This window comes from Coregonus clupeaformis, chromosome 2 (assembly GCF_020615455.1).
Source record: "Coregonus clupeaformis isolate EN_2021a chromosome 2, ASM2061545v1, whole genome shotgun sequence".
Taxonomy (NCBI): domain Eukaryota; kingdom Metazoa; phylum Chordata; class Actinopteri; order Salmoniformes; family Salmonidae; genus Coregonus; species Coregonus clupeaformis.
The window spans coordinates 24,596,132-24,616,088 of NC_059193.1; the positions used below are offsets into that span (position 1 = coordinate 24,596,132).

The 19,957-nt window shown below is 41.8% G+C and overlaps 1 protein-coding gene across 1 annotated transcript; it reads right to left on the reverse strand.

Moving 5' to 3' along the window:
• Positions 1-1,604: 1,604 nt before the first annotated feature.
• Positions 1,605-19,157, reverse strand: LOC121532007. Its single transcript, XM_041837643.1, has 16 exons — positions 18,734-19,157; positions 14,569-14,674; positions 12,495-12,708; positions 11,965-12,107; positions 8,449-8,611; positions 8,271-8,326; positions 7,815-8,002; positions 7,422-7,532; positions 7,157-7,282; positions 6,356-6,457; positions 6,116-6,274; positions 4,265-4,907; positions 2,488-2,551; positions 2,177-2,361; positions 1,974-2,062; positions 1,605-1,773 (listed from the first exon to the last, which is right to left on the reverse strand). Exons 1-16 carry the CDS (start codon positions 18,920-18,922, stop codon positions 1,681-1,683), a joined length of 2,631 nt encoding a protein of 876 aa, XP_041693577.1. The 5' UTR covers positions 18,923-19,157; the 3' UTR covers positions 1,605-1,680.
• Positions 19,158-19,957: the final 800 nt, after the last annotated feature.

The following is a 19,957-nucleotide window of genomic DNA, read 5'->3' on the forward strand; positions in this document are numbered from 1 at the left end:
ATGGGACTGTTGTAAGGCCTGACAACCAATAAAATAGTAACATTTTCTAAAACTACAGTGCACTGAACTAAAGTTAATTTAAAAGCATGATTCACCTGAGAACATCTACAGTGCCTTGCAAAAGTATTCATCCCCCTTGGCATTTTTCCTATTTTGTTGCATTACAACCTGTAATTTAAATTGATATTTATTTGGATTTCATGTAATGGACATACACAAAATAGTCCAAATTGGTGAAGTGAAATGAAAAAAATAACTTGCTTCAACAAAAATAAATAACGGAAAAGTGGTGCCTGCATATGTATTCACCCCCTTTGCTATGAAGCCCCTAAATAAGATCTGGTGCAACCGATTACCTTCAGAAGTCACATAATTAGTTAAAAAAAGTCCACCTGTGTGCAATCTAAGTGTCACATGATCTGTCACATGATCTCAGTATATATACACACCTGTTCTGAAAGGCCCCAGAGTCTGCAACACCACTAAGCAAGGGGCACCACCAAGCAAGCGGCACCATGAAGACCAAGGACCTTTCCAAACAGGTCAGGGACAAAGTTGTGGAGAAGTACAGATCAGGGTTGGGTTATAAAAAAATATCCAAAACTTTGAACATCCCACGGAGCACCATTAAATCCATTATTAAAAAATTGAAAGAATATGGCACCACAACAAACCTGCCAAGAGAGGGCCGCCCACCAAAACTCATGGACCAGGCAAGGAGGGCATTAATCAGAGAGGCAACAAAGAGACCAAAGATAACCCTGAAGGAGCTGCAAAGCTCCACAGTGGAGATTGGAGTATCTGTCCATAGGTCCACTTTAAGCTATACACTCCACAGAGCTGGGCTTTACGGAAGAGTGGCCAGAAAAAAGCCATTGCTTAAAGAAAAAAATAAGCAAACACGTTTGGTGTTCGTCAAAAGGCATGTGGGAGACTCCCCAAACATATGGAAGAAGGTACTCTGGTCAGATGAGACAAAAATTGAGCTTTTTGGCAATCAACGAAAACGCTATGTCTGGCGCAAACCCAACACCTCTCATCACCCCGAGAACACCATGTTTTTCCATCGGCAGGAACTGGGAAACTGGGCAGAATTGAAGGAATGATGGATGGCGCAAAAGACAGGGAAATTCTTGAGAGAAACCTGTTTCAGTCTTCCAGAGATTTGAGACTGGGACGGAGGTTCACCTTCCAGCAGGACAATGACCCTAAGCATACTGCTAAAGCAACACTCAAGTGGTTTAAGGGGAAACATTTAAATGTCTTGGAATGGCCTAGTCAAAGCCCAGACCTCAATCCAATTGAGAATCTGTGGTACGACTGTGGTAAAGATTGCTGTATACCAGCGGAACCCATCCTACTTAAAGGAGCTGGAGCAGTTTTGCCTTGAAGAATGGGCAAAAATCCCAGTGGCTAGATGTGCCAAGCTTATAGAGACATACCCCAAGATACTTGCATCTGTAATTGCTGCAAAAGGGGGGGGGGGTGAAACGTTTTGCACGCTCAAGTTCTGTTTTTCTGTCTTATTTCTTGTTTGTTTCACACAAAAAAATATTTTGCATCTTCAAAGTGTTGTGTAAATCAAATGATACAACCCCCCCCCCTCCAGGTTGTAAGGCAACAAAATAGGAAAAATGCCAAGGGGAGGTGAATACTTTTGCAAGCCACTGTAAAAATGAGTTAGTTGACGTTCACTTTCTGCAGGGTTATGGCACTCACATTAAGGGCATCCTCACCTGGCAGAAGCTCTCTCAACAGGAATGAAAGCAGCATCTATTGAAAATAAAGAGAAGCAGAAGATGAATCAACATCTCTACAAAACTGTACAAGAAAGTCTAGACATTTTTAGGACATTTGACAGAAATCAAATATAGACACAGCACTGCAACATTGATGAGAGGACATTGGGATCTTGACACCAAAGTTCTCTCTTCCAGTGCTCTCCACAGAAACTCAAGAGGCTAGATACACACATATACCAGCTTCTTGTTTTCTTCATAGTCCTGGAAGAGCTTAAACGCTGTCTCCATATCTGTCTTCTTCAAGATTAAATAGTTTGAATCTAAAATGAGAACATGATGTTAGTGAACTGTGACACACTTCTCAAATTTCTGTCCAAGCATGAAAAGCAGAACTCAAAATATTTCGATAGAAAAACACTGTGTATATCATGTACATCTGGCATTGATGAGGTGGTGAGCTCTGTCTTTGGTCTCATTCTTCTCCTCACTGCTGCGATGGGGTATGGGGCAAGTCACCTCCGGCAAGCCCTTGGGCCACTGTTTCTCACGCAGGTTGTCGATATAGGAGGCAATCTGGGCTTCCGTTGGGTTCATCTTATTCAAGAAGCTGTTCACTTTCCTAGAGAATATTATAAAACGTCATGCTGGGATTCTCAAAAGGACAAATGTAGATCATCCTATTATTCTGTCAGTATGACGAACCAGGACTGCAGTTGAAAATTAAATAATATTTCACAGCTCTTACTTTTTCAATATCGGCATGACGGGTTTCAGAATCGCATCAAATATGTTCAGGAGGATGGAATTGCCTGGAGGGCAAAGTAGGGCACTGATTATTACACACTATTAAATGTAATTAATATTCATAACCATCCTCAAAGGTGACTCTTTAATTAAAATAAATATCTACAATTACACTGAACAAAAATATAAACGCAACATGCACCAATTTTAAAAGATTTTACATTTACATTTTAGTCATTTAGCAGATGCTCTTGTCCAGAGCGACTTACAGTTAGTGTGCATACATTGTTTTGCATACATTGCATTTTTTTCTTTTTTTGTTCTTCATACTGGCCCCCCGTGGGAATCGAAGCCACAACCCTGGCGTTGCAAGCGCCATGCTCTACCAACTGAGCTACACGGGGCCCATTTTACTGAGTTACAGTTCATATAAGGAAATCAATCAGTTGAAATAAATTAATTAGGCCCTAATCTATCGATTTCACATGACTGGGAATACAGATATGCATCTGTTGGTCACAGATGCCTTCAAAAAACCAGTCAGTATCTGGTGTGACCACCATTTGCCTCATGCAGCACAACACATCTCCTTCACATAGAGTTGATCAGGCTGTTGATTGTGGCCTGTGGAATGTTGTCCCACTCCTCTTCAATGGCTGTGCGATGTTGCTTGATATTAGCGGGAACTGGAACACGTACACGTCGGTCCAGAGCATCCCAAACATACTCAATGGGTGACATGTCTGGTGAGTATGCAGGCCATGGAAGAACTGGGAATTGTGTACAGATCCTTGCATCATGGGGCCGTGCATTATCTTGCTGAAACATTAGTTGATGGCGGTGGATGAATGGCACGAAAATGGGCCTCAGGATCTCGTCACGGTATCTCTGTGCATTCAAATTGTCATCGATAAAATGCTCATTGTGTTCATTGTCCGTAGCAAATGCCTGCCCATACCATAACCCCACCGCCACCATGGGGCGCACTGTTCACAACATTGACATCAGCAAACCGCTCGCCCACACGACGTCATACATGTTGCTGCCATTTGCACGGTACAGTTGAAACTGGGATTCATCTGTGAAGAGCACACTTCTCCAGCTTGCCAGTGGCCATCGAAGGTGAACATTTGCCCCCTGAAGTCGGTTACGACGCCAAACTGCAGTCAAGTCAAGACCCTGGTGAGGACGACGATCACGCAGATGAGCTTCCCTGAGATGGTTTCTGACAGTTTGTGCAGAAATTCTTCGGTTGTGCAAACCTACAGTTCCAACAGCTGCCAGATGTGGAGGTCCTGGGCTGGCGTGATTACACGTGGTCTGCCAAATTCTCTAAAACAACGTTGGAGGTGGCTTATGGTAGTGAAATGAACATTCAATTCTCTGGCAACAGCTCTGGTGGACATTCCTGCAGTCAGTATACCAATTGCATGCTCCCTCAACTTGAGACATCTGTGGCATTGTGTTGTGTGTCAAAACTGCACATAATAAAGTGGCCTTTTATTGTCCCCAGCACAAGGTGCACCTGTGTAATGATCATGCTGTTTAATCAGCTCCTTGATATGCCACATGGATGGATTATCTTGGCAAAGGAGAAATAGTCACTGACAGGGATGTAAACAAATTTGTGCACAAGATTTGAGATAACTTTTGTGCGTATGGAACATTTCTGGGATCATTTATTTCAGCTCATAAAACATGGGACCAACACTTTACATGTTGCATTTATATTTTTGTTCAGTATACAATTTCAAACAAATTAGGAAGTTAGAACTAACCAGATATTGCTTTCAACAAATCAAAAATGGCTTTGGTTGCTTCCATTTGCTCCCAGCTGGATTGGTCCTTTTTCAAACACGGTGAGTCTTCTAATTTTGACTGACTCCCCATGTCATTTCCTTTACTCCTGTGGATCCCTCCTGACATTTTGAAAGTGAGTTTCTCACTTTTATTTGACTTTCCACCGAGAAGATGCGATGGACTGTCAGTGAGGTCAAATTGCGAGCCTCCATTATGACTGGAATGTCGCAGTCTACAGAAAGAGTCAGTCAGGTCTTCAGGGGTGTCTGATTTCGTTTGGGCCAGACACTCCTCTGATTTAGATCTAGATAGCCCTTTGATTACCATCTTTAGTTGAGAAGTTATGGTGTTCTCTGATTCCTTGGTTTTGTCCTCGGTTTTATCTGCATTAACCAAAACGTAAGATTTCTCTACTGGTTCGGTCTCGTCATCTCTGCAGCACTCAATGGAACTGGGTTCTGAAGGAGAATCCTCATCACATTGGGAGATGATGATAGAAGGGCCCCGGACCGGGCTATCCCTTGTATCGCCATCCAGGTTCTCAATTGCAGTTGGGTCTGCAGCCTCCGTTGGGGTGGAATCATCTGGTTTGGTCCCTCTTCCAAGGCTGTTATGCTTGTCCTGAAAAATGCAATGTGCATTGCAGACCTGGGTTCACATACATGTATATTTGATTATTTATTATTTAAATGAATGTTTTTGGTCTATTTGAGTATGTTTAAATAATGTGGCCCAAATCAACTAGCTACTACTTCTGTTCAAGGTATTTTCTAATAATTTCCCATAAAAAGCCTACTATTAGAAAATATTTAAAAAACATTATTTAAAATACCAAACTGACCTGGGTTCAAATGCATAAAGAGTGTTTATTTAGTATTTGAAAATACACAGGGTATTTTGTTTTTTTCAACTTTTTACCCCTTTTTCTCCCCAATTAGTAGTTAGTCTTGTCCCATCGCTGCAACTCCCGTACGGACTCGGGAGAGGCGAAGGTCGAGAGCCATGCATCCTCCGAAACACACTGCTTCTTGACACACTGCTCGCTTAACCCGGAAGCCAGCCGCACCAATGTGTCGGAGGAAACACCGTACAGCTGGTGACCGAAGTCAGCTTGCAGGCGCCCGGCCCGCCACAAGGAGTCGCTAGAGCGCGATGGGACAAGGACATCCTGGCCGGCACAAACCTTCCCCTAACCCGGACGATGCTGGGCCAATTGTGCGCCACCTCATTGGTCTCCCGGTCACAGCCGGCTGCGACAGAGCCTGGGATCGAACCCGGGTCTGTAGTGACGCCTCTAGCACTGCGATGCAGTGCCTTAGAACGCTGCGTCACTCGGGAGGCCCGGTATTTTGTTTTTCAAATAAAATTAAAAAAGTCAAAATACTTACTTCCAAATGTCTTTGAAAGTCATGGAAATACCTGGTGCAAAAATACTGACTGACTGCTGGAGATTCACAACTGCCTTGGTTTCTTAATCCACCAGCAGAGGGCATCATTTGCCATTTGTGGTGACACTGACACAATACAGGCCTTGCTCAACATTTACATTTACATTTTAGTCATTTAGCAGACTCTCTTATCCAGAGCGACTTACAGTTAGTGAGTGCATACATTATTTTTATATTTTTTCATACTGGGGGAATCGAACCCACAACCCTGGCGTTGCAAACGCCATGCTCTACCAACTGAGCTACACCCCTGCCGGCCATTCCCTCCCCTACCCTGGACGACGCTGGACGACGCGAACCAGGATCTCTAGTGGCACAGCTAGCACTGCGATGCAGTGCCTTAGTCCACTGCGCCACTCGGGAGGTTATTAAAATGCCTACCTCATCTTCCTCTTGGCCCGGAGTCAGGAAGTAGGCCAGGCCACTGAAGAGGCCCCACACTTCCCCCACATGCTCCTCTTCACTCAGCAGCTTGTCCAGAGGACACAGGAACTGAAACACTGGCTGAGTGTGGCCCATCAGAGCATCCGACACCAGCTCCTGGAGAGGACATTTATTTATATCATATCGAATCACCTATCTGTGTGCATTTCTGCTTGTGCATGAAGTGTGCCAGTGTACCTGTAAGAAGAGCTTGAGGGATGTTCTGGCTTCTTTAAAATCCTCATCGATGTTAATCTCAGTGCTCTCCTCTAACACGGATAGGGAGGGTAAATTAGAGTCCTAAAAAAACAATCCAAACAAGGGAAAAATGATAATAAAATATATTTAAGAATGATGATGTGACATAAGTGTATGATATGTGGATAAGAGTGTCTGCTAAATGACTCAAATGTAAATCTGGACCCATTTTGAGGACGCAAAAGAGAGACTAGTGTCAAAAGAGACTATACACTCAGACTATTAGCATTGGTCGTATCTAATTGTGCGACATCCATAAGATGTCAGAGATCAATTAAACAGTACAGTATCTGCTCCATTCAAAACTTCTGCAGCAGTCTGTTTTGACAACAGTGCTGTGGTTTTGTCATCTTGAGACACAACAAAATAAGGAAGTTACCATGGCCGTGGGAAGATGTTTTGGGGTGTCGGTGCTAAACTTTTTGTCGATGGGGGAGGTGCGGTAATACAGGAGTAATAAAGGCCTAGTGCATATTCATATTTTTATTACATTATTTTTTAAATTGTGATTTATCAGGGGGTGCTGCAGCACCCTCAGCACCCCTACTTCCTGTGGCTGTGGAAGTTACACTTCTTCTATGAATATGTACAACTTGATGCATTGGTCCCATTTCTCAAAATTCAATACCAAACAGCATAGCGGCTTTACCTAATTTCAATGGCCATGAGGTTACATAGTAAAATGGTACCTTGTGGAACACAATTGCAACAATACAATCTCCCTCTTCATCCTTCCCTAACCTGCCATAGGTTGCAGAAGTGGATGATGTCTGTTTGGGTCTTCCTCACATTCCAGTGAAGGTTCTCAGGGTTGTCCCTCTCCTCCAGGTGAACTGTAAAACACAGTTCCTCGTTTTCCCTCTCCACCTACAGACAGTAACATCTTACTGGCTCAAACATTAACAGGTAACAAAACGACCAAGGACATGTTTTCACACAGCTCAGCAACTAACAGTAGTTGCATTCAAAGCATTCCACAGTGACTTGTGTGTGATTAGTGACTCACACAAGGGACGCTGACAGCCCAGTGGCCAAGCCGCCACATCTCATACGACAACTTGAATTCCATCATATCCTCTTGTACACTGTTCAAGTAGCTCTCCAGATCACTGTCCTCCTGGTGAACCAAACCAATGACAAAATAAAATGTCAGCCGTGTTATATTTCATCCTCAGTTTGATACTTAACGTTTTCAGACTATAAATAGAGCAATGTTTGGGGTGGATAGAGGGCATTCAGAAATAAGGCTATAATAATATGAAATAATCTTCTATTGGATAGATGGCAAAACATGTACTGTCTGAAATCAATAGAATTGCTATTTTAAAAAAAAGAGTCGAGCAGAGTGAATAGTGCAGTGATGACTGCAGAGCTGCTCTTTCTGGTGCAGTGTCCATACAATGTCAGAGTCCTGCTGGCTATGGATGGAGCCCTCCCGGCTAGCCCCTTCATTTCCGTTTGATGGTGGACCCCGGATAGTCATGGCCCTGATAACCAGCGCCTGCTCCCTTTTCTTAACCTCCCTTTTAGCTTTCTTCAATCTCATCTTGTCAAGGAATTTAGACCAGCCTTCCTTCACTTTGTTGGCTGGAAAAAAACACACATATCCGGTTAGCTAAATGTCAACATTTTTCATGGCCTTTTCTATGTCACAAGTTGACTGCAAACTGAGATAACTTTAAGGCACAGGGGAAACAAAACAAACATGAAAAAAATAATCATAGAACAAACAGAATTAACTGCACACAAAGAAAATTTACTTCGTTTTGGTCCAGTTAATTTTGTTTTTGTCAAACAAACTCAACATTTTCAAGTTCATTAGCCTAGTGATTGTTTCAAAATTACACACCCTCACCTTTCTTTTTGCACTTGCTGTCACTAGTTTGAGCATCCTCTGTTTCTTCCTGCGTTCTAAAATGGCCACCAAACAAAACCAAAGCACAATTTATTTCTGTGTTCTCTGCACCCTAACAGCACTGAAGTGTGTTTACTAAAGAAAAGAGAGGCAGCCTGGTAGGAAAAAGTCTACTCACGCTCCATTGGCCTGGCTCTCCAGGGTGGCTGGAGAGGTCCTGTCAGAACAGGACTCACACAACTCTTCCACAGAGCTCTCGGGGGTCACTCCATCCAGCTGACTCACCACCAGCTGGTTGAGGTTGTCAGGGTCTGAGAGCCACCGCACCAGCAGGTCCAGTACTGAGGGTATGGATGACAAAGTCAATGTGATGGGATACGGACTACAGAGTAAAACCACATGGTAGGGTGATAAAACCATGTTAAAAAATATAAACGGCCCTATGTTTCATGAGCTGAAATAAAATATATTGTGCACAAATTTGTTTACATCTCTGTTAGTGAGCATTTCTCCTTTGCCAAGATAATCCATCCACCTGACAGGTGTGGCATATCAAGAAGCTGATTAAAACAGCATGATCATTACACAGGTGCACCTTGTGCTGGGGTCAATAAAAGCCCACTCTAAAATGTTCCATTTTGTCACACAACACAATGCCACAGATGTCTCAAGTTGAGGGAGCGTGCAACGTGCAATTGGCATACTGACTGCAGGAATGTCCACCAGAGCTGTTGCCAGATAATTTAATGTTAATCTATCTACCATAGGCCACCTCCAACATTGTAGAGAATTTGGCAGTAGGTCCAACCGGCCTCACAACCACAGACCACCTGTATGGTGTCGTGTGGGCGAGCGGTTTGCTGATGTCAATGTTGTGAAAAGTGTGCCCAATGATGGCGTGGGGTTATGGTACAGTGAGGGAAAAAAGTATTTGATCCCCTGCTGATTTTGTATGTTTGCCCACTGACAAAGACATGATCAGTCTATCATTTTAATGGTAGGTTTATTTGAACAGTGAGAGACAGAATAACAAAAAAAAATCCAGAAAAACGCATGTCAAAATGTTATAAATTGATTTGCATTTTAATGAGGGAAATAAGTATTTGACCCCTCTGCAAAACATGACTTAGTACTTGGTGGCAAAACCGTTGTTGGCAATCACAGAGGTCAGACGTTTCTTGTAGTTGGCCACCAGGTTTGCACACATCTCAGGAGGGATTTTGTCCCACTCCTCTTTGCAGATCTTCTCCAAGTCATTAAGGTTTCGAGCCTGACGTTTGGCAACTCGAACCTTCAGCTCCCTCCACAGATTTTCTATGGGATTAAGGTCTGGAGACTGGCTAGGCCACTCCAGGACTTTAATGTGCTTCTTCTTGAGCCACTCCTTTGTTGCCTTGGCCGTGTGTTTTGGGTCATTGTCATGCTGGAATACCCATCCACGACCCATTTGCAATGCCCTGGCTAAGGGAAGGTTCTCACCCAAGATTTGACGGTTCATGGCCCCGTCCATCGTCCCTTTGATGCGGTGAAGTTGTCCTGTCCCCTTAGCAGAAAAACACCCCCAAAGCATAATGTTTCCACCTCCATGTTTGACGGTGGGGATGGTGTTCTTGGGGTCATAGGCATCATTCCTCCTCCTCCAAACACAGCGAGTTGAGTTGATGCCAAAGAGCTCAATTTTGGTCTCATCTGACCACAACACATTCACCCAGTTCTCCTCTGAATCATTCAGATGTTTATTGGCAAACTTCAGACGGGCCTGTATATGTGCTTTCTTAAGCAGGGGGACCTTGTGGGCGCTGCAGGATTTCAGTCCTTCACGGCGTAATGTGTTACCAATTGTTTTCGTGGTGACTATGGTCCCAGCTTCCTTGAGATCATTGACAAGATCCTCCCTTGTAGTTCTGGGCTGATTCCTCACCGTTCTCATGATCATTGCAACTCCACGAGGTGAGATCTTGTATGGAGCCCCAGGCCGAGGGAGATTGACAGTTATTTTGTGATTCTTCCATTTGCGAATAATCGCACCAACTGTTGTCACCTTCTCACCAAGCTGCTTGGCGATGGTCTTGTAGCCCATTCCAGCCTTGTGTAGGTCTACAATCTTGTCCCTAACATCCTTGAAGAGCTCTTTGGTCTTGGCCATGGTGGAGAGTTTGGAATCTGATTGATTGATTGCTTCTGTGGACAGGTGTCTTTTATACAGGTAACAAGATGAGATTAGGAGCACTCCCTTTAAGAGTGTGCTCCTAATCTAAGCTTGTTACCTGTATAAAAGACACCTGGGAGCCAGAAATCTTTCTGATTGAGAGGGGGTCAAATACTTATTTCCGTTATTAAAATGCCAATCAATTTATAACATTTTTGACATGCGTTTTTCTGGATTTTTTTGTTGTTATTCTGTCTCTCACTGTTCAAATAAACCTACCATTAAAATTATAGACTGATCATTTCTTTGTCAGTGGGCAAACGTACAAAATCAGCAGGGGATCAAATACTTTTTTCCCTCACTGTATGGCAGGCATAAGCTACGGACAATGAACACAATTGCATTTTATCGATGGCAATTTAAATGCACAGAGATGCTGTGACAAGATCCTGAGGCCCATTGTCGTGCCATTCATCCGCCGCGATTACCTCATGTTTCAGCATGATAATGCACAGCCCCATGTCGCAAGGATCTGTACAAAATTCCTGGAAGCTGAAAATGTCCCAGTTCTTTCATAGCCTGCATACTCACCAGACATGTCACCCATTGAGAATGTTTGGGTTGCTCTGGATCTACGTGTACGACAGCGTGTTCCAGTTCCCACCAATATCAAGCAACTTTGCACAGCCATTGAAAAGTAGAACAACCTTCCACAGGTCACAATCAACAGCCTGATCAACTATGTGAAGGGTATGTGTCACACCGCATGAGGCAAATGGGGGTTTCTGATCCACTACCCTACATATTGTTCAAGGTATCTGTGACCAACAGATGCATATCTGTATTCACAGTCATGTGGAATCCATAGAATAGGGCCTAATTTATTTATTTCAATTGACTGATTTCCCTATATGAACCGTAACACAGTAAAATCTTTGAAATTGTTGCATGTTGCGTTTATATTTTTGTTCAGTATACATAGGTAAAAAGCTGACACACTTTGTCTCAGAATAACAGACCATTACAGAGACCCTTTCCACTTGTTTCGCTTTTATACTAATGGCCACTTCCAGTATCCACCATTATCCACGTCTCCCAGGCAAAGAAAGATGGTGTTAACGGTCAAGTTTCACTGAACATTATTGAGACTCAATAAAGGTTACAGGTGCAGAAAACAGAAGTGAATGTTTTATCTACAACAGTAAAATCCCTTACCATTACTAAGCCATAAATGTAATCGTTCAACCCGTTTCACTGGCTCCTGTGATCAGAGCCACTGAAAGACACTGACCGGATAGGTGCAGTGAAATGTGTTGTTCTACTTTATCTGCAGGTTTCAATAACACACTGTGTTAGCGTTCCTCTAAGGAGAGACCTTATTTTAGTTACAGCACGTGCAGTATTTCCAATCTCTATCCTTTACTCATCTTGATAGAATGATAAGAATTATAATGGTTTCGTGCTTATTTGTTCTCATTTTCAAAAGTTCAGCAATGTGCTGAGAGAATACATGAGGCACTGATAGGCCTATATTGTGGGGCTTACCTTTTAAGGCAACTATCTCATTTAAGGCACAGTGGCTGACTGTCAGTCCCCATAGGGACTGAGGAAAAAGGTTTCGCACCAGTGCTTCAGAGAACACTCTGAGAACTTCAACCTCCTCTCCTCTAGAGCAGAACAATGGTTTTCTGAGAAAGAGAGAGAGCAAAACAGACAGAGACAAAATGAATAAAAATTGTCTATTTGGAATAATGACAAAGAGAGCAATAATATCTAGATTGGTGAAATTCTATCACCTCAATACTTAATACAGGCCATTCTTCCATCATGTGACAGCTTGCATAGTACCCTAGGTCACATGAAATCCATATAAAAAAACGACATTACACCCAATAAAAGTTTGAAATTCAGAACTGAGGATGTTAATGATTTATCCAAAACAATAAAATATACATAAACCACTTCAACAGTATAGGCAAGCAATATAGCTGTAGAACGGCAACTCAATATGGGTGATGACAAAATCAATTGCTTCTATTGATATTCTACTAGTGACTTCAGGAGAGCTGTATTACCTATCAGACTGTTTGGCATTATGGAGGTGCTGGGTCAGGATGCGAATGCAGCCCACACTTGCAGCACAGACATCAAAGTCTTTGCCTCTGCTGATGACTAGATCGATGACTTTGTCAAACTCCCTCGACAGTACCTGGTGCAGGAGCTGACTGTCACGGGGCTTAGGGACGCAGTACCAGGGGAGGACTAGCTGGTCGTAGGCACACTCAAACACTGGGGGAAACGAACACTCAAAATCAACACAAAGGCAAAATAGCTGACGAGGACAAAGAAAAATAGGTACATTTACATTTACATTTGGTAGGTATTCGAACCCCAATACTTTTTCAACATTTTGTTACATTACAGCCTTGTTTTAAAATGGATTAAAGAATAAATAATTCCCTCAATCTACCCACAATACCCCATAATGATGAAGCCTAAACAGGTTTTTAGACATTTTTGCAAATGTATTACAAATAAAAAACAGAAATACCTTATTTGCATAAGTATTCAGAGCCTTTGCTATGAGACTCGAAATTGAGCACAGGTGCATCCTGTATCCATTGATCATCCTTGAGATGTTTCTACAAATTGGAGTCCACCTGTGGTAAATACAATTGATTGGACATGATTTCGAACGGCACACACCTGTCTATATAAGGTCCCAGAGTTGACAGTGCATGTCAGAGCAAAAACCAAGGCATGAGGTGAAGGAATTGTCCGTAGAGCTCCGAGACAGGATTGTGTCGAGGCACAGATCTGGGGAAGGGTACCAAAAAATGTCTGCAGCATTGACGGTCCCCAAGAACACAATGGCCTCCATCATTATTTAATAGAATAATTTTGGAACCACCAAGACTCTTCCTAGAGCTGGCAGCCCGGCCAAACTGAGCAATCGGGGGAGAAGGTCCTTGGTCAGGGAGGTGATCAACAACCCGATGGTCACTCTGACAGAGCTCCAGAGTTCCTCTGTGGAGATGGGAGAACCTTCCAGAAGGACAACCATCTCTGCAGCACTCCACCAATCAGGCCTTTATGGTAGAGTGGCCAGACGGAAGCCACTCCTCAGTGAAAGGCACATGACAGCCCGCTTGGAGTTTGCCAAAAGTTACCTAAAGGACTATCAGACCATGAGAAACAAGATTCTCTGGTCTGATGAAACCAAGATTGAACTCTTTGGCCTGAATGGCAAGCGTCACGTCTGGAGGAAACCAGGCACCGCTCATCACCTGGCCAATACCATCCCTACGGTGAAGCACTCGGGGCTGTTATCGCTGCCAAAGGTGCTTCAACAAAGTACTGAGTAAAGTTTCTGAATACATATGTAAATGTAATATTTCCATTTTTTATTTTTAATACATTTGCAAAAATGTCTAAAACCTGGTTTTGCTTTGTCATTATTGGGTATTGTGTGTAGATTGATGAGGGGGAAAAAACAATTGAATCCAATTTAGAATAAGGCTGTAACGTAACAAAATGTAGAAAAAGTGAATGGGTCTGAATACTTTCCGAATGCACTGTACAAGAGCCCTGAGTATTCTAAGTGAAAGGCTACTTTTTTTTGTTGTTGTCAAAAGTGCAGGTTGAAGTGAGCTGTGAAATTCATTTTAGCAGGATTATCAAAAACACTTCCTGACAGAAAACAGTCCAAACCGGTCTGAACATGCCTTATACAAAATATGCAAACCAACTCGTTCCATTTCCAAGCACAGCGTGGTAAAACAACACCCACTTACCATAATCCACAACATAGCACATTGAAAGATTGTTATTTTTGTGTCTATTGCCCCAACATCTGTCACCCAAGCCCCAGATCATGTAACATGAGATGTCTGCAGCTGCATTTGCTATCCTATTCAACTGTGTCACAGAATACAGAATAACTACATTTGGCTGACCAAGTACACTAAGGCAAAAGGCAGAATGTTGGTACAAAATGTTTTCGTTATTCATCCTTGATCTTAACAATAGACGCCACTTTACAAATCTCTTACTCTGGCAGAAAGTCTCACAGAATGATTTACAAAAAAATATAAGTTATAATGGAAAATTCTGTCAGGATCTCAGATCATGCAGAGCAAAATTGCACACCTTGCTGAAGAGACCTCTTCACACTGGGAAACTGTGTCTCCTGTGATGTTTCAGCTTTAGTGCTTGTTGTATCAGTTACATCACAACCGAAATGTTCGGTGGTTTCCTGTAAGACAATTCAGGTACGTTACAGTAGAGCACAGTAGAGTTCAGTACAGTAAAGAGTACAGTACAGTAGAGTTCAGTACAGTAGAGTTCAGTACAGTAAAGAGTACAGTACAGTAGAGCACAGTAGAGTTCAGTACAGTAAAGAGTACAGTAGAGTTCAGTACAGTAAAGAGTACAGTACAGTAGAGCACAGTAGAGTTCAGTACAGTAAAGAGTACAGTACAGTAGAGCACAGTAGAGTTCAGTACAGTAAAGAGTACAGTACAGTAGAGTTCAGTATAGTAAAGAGTACAGTAGAGTACAGTACAGTAAAGAGAATAGTACAGTAGAGCACAGTAGGGTACAGTAAAGAGTACAGTACAGTAGAGTTCAGTACAGTAAAGAGTACAGTACAGTAGAGCACAGTAGAGCACAGTAGAGTTCAGTACAGTACAGTACAGTACAGTAGAGTTCAGTACAGTAAAGAGTACAGTACAGTAGAGTTCAGTACAGTACAGTAGAGTACAGTAGAGTAAAGAGTACAGTACAGTAGAGTACAGTAAAGAGTACAGTACAGTAGAGTACAGTAGAGTTCAGTACAGTAAAGAGTACAGTACAGTAGAGCACAGTAGAGTTCAGTACAGTAAAGAGTACAGTACAGTAGAGCACAGTAGAGTTCAGTACAGTAAAGAGTACAGTACAGTAGAGTACAGTAGAGTTCAGTACAGTAAAGAGTACAGTACAGTAGAGCACAGTAGGGTACAGTAAAGAGTACAGTACAGTAGAGTACAGTAAAGAGTACAGTACAGTAGAGTACAGTAGAGTTCAGTACAGTAAAGAGTACAGTACAGTAGAGCACAGTAGAGTTCAGTACAGTAAAGAGTACAGTACAGTAGAGCACAGTAGAGTTCAGTACAGTAAAGAGTACAGTACAGTAGAGCACAGTAGAGTTCAGTACAGTAAAGAGTACAGTACAGTAGAGCACAGTAGAGTTCAGTACAGTAAAGAGTACAGTACAGTAGAGCACAGTAGGGTACAGGGCACAGTAAAGAGGTGATTATAGTGTTTTGACATCATTCATTCCTTACCATGTAGATTAAGGAGAAAGATGGCATAAATTAATTTTTAATGTAAAAGGACCCATGAGCACTAACATGTGAAGTTGGGTGTCAAATTAATGCTAAGAGTCTATATTTTTGAGAAATTAAGGCATATATAAATGTTCCAACAATTTTCCATCCTAAAAATTAGGAATAACCAAAGGCTTTGACTTCTTGTCAAACTTATAAAAAAGGGTCTTAGAAAACATTGACCAGAAAAAAACTTTAAAGGTATTAGAAATACATAAAAACCAGTGGAGGCTGCTGAGGGGAGGATGGCTCATAATAATGGCCGGAACGGAGCAAATGGAATGGCATCAAACACATGGAAACCATGGGTTTTATGTATTTGATACCATCCCACCTATTCCTCTCCAGTCATTACCACGAGCCCATTCTCCCCAATTAAGGTGCCACCAACCTCCTGTGATCAAAACACTATAATGTTTAAGTAAAGACCCCTGCCAATTAAAATAAACACCTATTTAGTTTAGTAGATTTTTTTCTGCCTTCTGTATGTTTAAGAGACATTGCCTTGTGCCTTGAAATTCCGTTACCAAACACCCACATATCTTTAAGATATTTTCTAATTTCTCTCCGTCATGAGGGAGGATAATGAAAGTTCACAGAAGTAATAAGGTAGACCTATCAATTAGTTATAGTGTTTTTACTAATATCAACTTTGTTTATGAATTATTAAATGATTAAAACTCCAAATTCTGTTACAAAATCGGTAACAGAATTTCCCAAAAATCTGTAATGGTATTTCTGCAATTGAATTGGCTACAATGGGAAATCGTAGTAGTCAACACTGGACGTCCATGGACGTTGACAAGTAGTTGAAATTTGGTCAGTCTGCCCTGGCCTTGATTTCAATATCCACAGACGTCTGGACCAGCATTCATTTGGCTCAAACATAGACGTCCATGATTGGTTCAGATTTGGTCCGGTAAATCTGAACCAATCATAGACATCTATGTTTCCCAAGTTTGGGCAGTATAGTACAGTGTACGGTAGAGCACACTAGAGTGGAGTACACTACAATGTACTATACTCTACTTTACTGTACAATACTGTACCCTACTGAGCTTTACTGTGATGTACTTTGATGTCCAAACTTATGAAACATAGACGTTTATGATAGGTTCAGATTTGGCCCAGTCCAGACCAACAACATGTGTTCTTGTTTGGTGGCGGAGCTCATTAAAGCTGCAATATGTAACTTTTTGGGCAACCTTACCAAATTCACATTGAAGTGTTTGTTATAGATCTGTCATTCTCATTGAAAGCAAGTTTAAGATGCGGTACATCTGTGCACTATTTCTATGCTTCCCGTTCTTAAGTTCTGTTTTTGAGTCTTTTACTTTCGTTTTTCTACACCAGCTTCAAACAGCTGAAAATACTATATTTTTGGTTATGGAAAATATATTTCACAGCAGTTCAGAGTGTACAATGATTCTCTACACTATACTTGCTTGTTTTGTCACATAAACTGAAATTAAGCGAACTATTAGAATTTTAGCAACCAGGCAATGGCGGAGAGATTTCTGCATAGTGCATCTTTAAAATAATAGCCAGTCTGTAGAATAATACCCAAATACGCAAAGAAGGATATTGCATATTCTACCTTTGTGTACCTATTTAGGATACATCATCATGAAGAGAACGACTTTCACATCCATAATTATGCATTTCTGTGTAGTACATTTCAGGGACCCATGATGAAATTCAGTTTCTGCAATTCTGTTACCAGGTGTCAATCCACTTCACTTAGTGTAGTTTAAAGGTGCTACACATAAGATTATTTTTATTTTTTCATTGTAATTTCAGACAATGTCCATAATATATTGGGCGCTAATAAAGCCCCACAGTGGTGGTGTCATAATACCCATAAAACCTAGCGGTCAAACAGGGAAATCGTTTTTCTACCATTCATTTTTCAAACACTTAAAATAAGGTCTGTGTTTCGTGTGTGACATTTTGATAACCATGTAAATCTCTCTCGGATAAGGTGACTTTTATCAATATTCTCTGGAGCGGCATCTGTTGTCAAAATGTTCTGACTTTGTGGCTGTGTTATCTAGTGAACATAGCTGTCATTTCCTGGTTGCAAAAATTCTACACTGTTCACTCATAGTGTAGGGCAGGGCTCTCGAACCCTGTTCCTCGAGAGCTACCATCCTGTAGGTTTTCACTCCAACCCTCACCTAGCACACCTGATTCAAAAAATTAGCTGGTTCAAAAGCTGAATCAGGTTGGTTAAAACTGGGGTTGGAGTGAAAACCTATAGGAGGGTAGCTCTCCAGGAACAGGGTTGGACAGCCCTGGTGTAGGGAATCATTGTACCATCTAAATTGCAATATAGTTTTTACAGCTGTTTGAAGCTGGTGGACGAAAACCTCCCACCAGCTTCAAACAGGTGGTGTTATTGAAAATATATTTCACAGCGATTTAGATGGTACAATGATTATTGGGCTAAGGGGACGCCATTATTTTGCAGGTGTTGTCATAGCCCTCTTTCATCACCCATGTATATTCAAGTATCACCTTATTTTCCCCTCCACTTGAAATAATATGGGCAATTTGCCACCAGCTATATATAGGACATGAGGAGGTCCATGTCAATAACTTTTCATCATAATTTGATACGTTTCATTTGACCCCACAACCACTACAACCATAATGTTTCATGGGCTAACGACTTTTAATACATTGCATACAGCCAATCAGTTGAAATACTAAAACGTTCGGTGGTATTAATGAGTGATCATTGACATCACTGACATGAATCATAAACTGGTTACATTGTTTCTGTCATTTTGTAAACAAAAGTAACATGCACGGCTCACGTCCTGTTACGTTGAATCTCATTATGAGCGATACATTGTAGCAATGATGATCTCTCGTGCAACGAAAAAGTAACACCTTAGTGCAATTGAATAGTCAGTCATAACAAATGCATAGAATTTTTTAATTACCTGGAATAATTCTTCTTCAGCCACATCGTCTGTCTGAGTGCCACTTTCCCGTCCGGCCTTTATGAAAAAATGTGGGGTTGATGGCCAAAATAGTAAACATAAAACAATTTGAGCCGCTACTTGTCCGCAGTCAAATAAATACCATACAAGCCCAAGAATGATGGCGATAGAGAAGCGCCACAGGTACATGTTCTATCTTTGCAAGAAGCCAGTCTCATTCCTTCCACTATGAAGTTTCCATTCAGGTCGCTATTCAAAGTTAAAGTCTAGGTCTTCATCTACAAAAACATTTATTGATTAAGGCAAAGGCCCTTTTCAACTTGCTTGTCTTGACAAAACATTAAAAGAAAATAACTGTACACACTGAGGAGTGCTCTGCTCTGCTCTGCTCTGCTCTACTCTACTCTACTCTACTCTACTCTGCTCTTCTACTACTACTACTACTACTACTACTACTACTACTACTACTACTACTACTACTACTACTTCTTCTTCTTCTTCTTCTTCTTCTTCTTCTTCTTCTTCTTCTTCTTCTTCTTCTTCTTCTTCTTCTTCTTCTTCTTCTTCTCCGCAAACAAATGCCAGAGGTGCATGCCGCCACCTACTGTTTTGGTTGTACATGAGGGCTCTGATTGGTCAGAGTGAGTTTTTATTTTTATTTATTTTTATTTTTGGGGGGGGGGGCATGCACCTCTGGCATTTGTTCTGGAACGGATTATGGTATGGCATGCCATCTATAGGGAGAAGGGTGCAATTGCGGGCATGTGGGCATTCCTGCATCTGCAGAAACCGCTCTTTATACTTCTATTGGTCAATTTTTAAGTTGGGACAGGCGTTCTGTGGGTGGCACTGTGTGCTTTTTTGGAAGGATGGGTCCCAGTCTCTCGGGGCCCTGGGATCCGGGGGGATGAGGGTGGTGTGCCGGTCACTAGGACGACAACCCAACTAGGGATGGGGGGAGGTTTTAGCGGGTGGAAAAGTGGAGAACAATTGGAGGTTTACTTAGTAGCAATGCAAATATCATGGTACAGCTATATGGACACTCAATCATTATGGTACTTTTTAATGGTAAGTTTACAAACATATATTATGATAAATAGAATTGAAACTTGTGTCTCATTATGGTAAACGGTAAAATAAGTATAGCCAGTTCTAATTGCAATGGCTTAGTTGATCGTAAGACTAGAGTATCAGCATTTACCTGCTGAAAGAGAAGGAATATAA

Bases quoted from the DNA above. Each gene is read 5' to 3' on its own strand.
- LOC121532007 (XM_041837643.1), bottom strand. From the start codon at position 18,922: ATGTACCTGTGGCGCTTCTCTATCGCCATCATTCTTGGGCTTGTATGG. The intron at 12,709-14,568 runs GTGTGCAATTTT...CGTTTCCCCCAG, and splicing joins GAAGAGGTCTCTTCAGCAAG to TGTTTGAGTGTGCCTACGAC. The intron at 7,283-7,421 runs GTGAGTCACTAA...TACTGTCTGTAG, and splicing joins GGGCTGTCAGCGTCCCTTGT to GTGGAGAGGGAAAACGAGGA.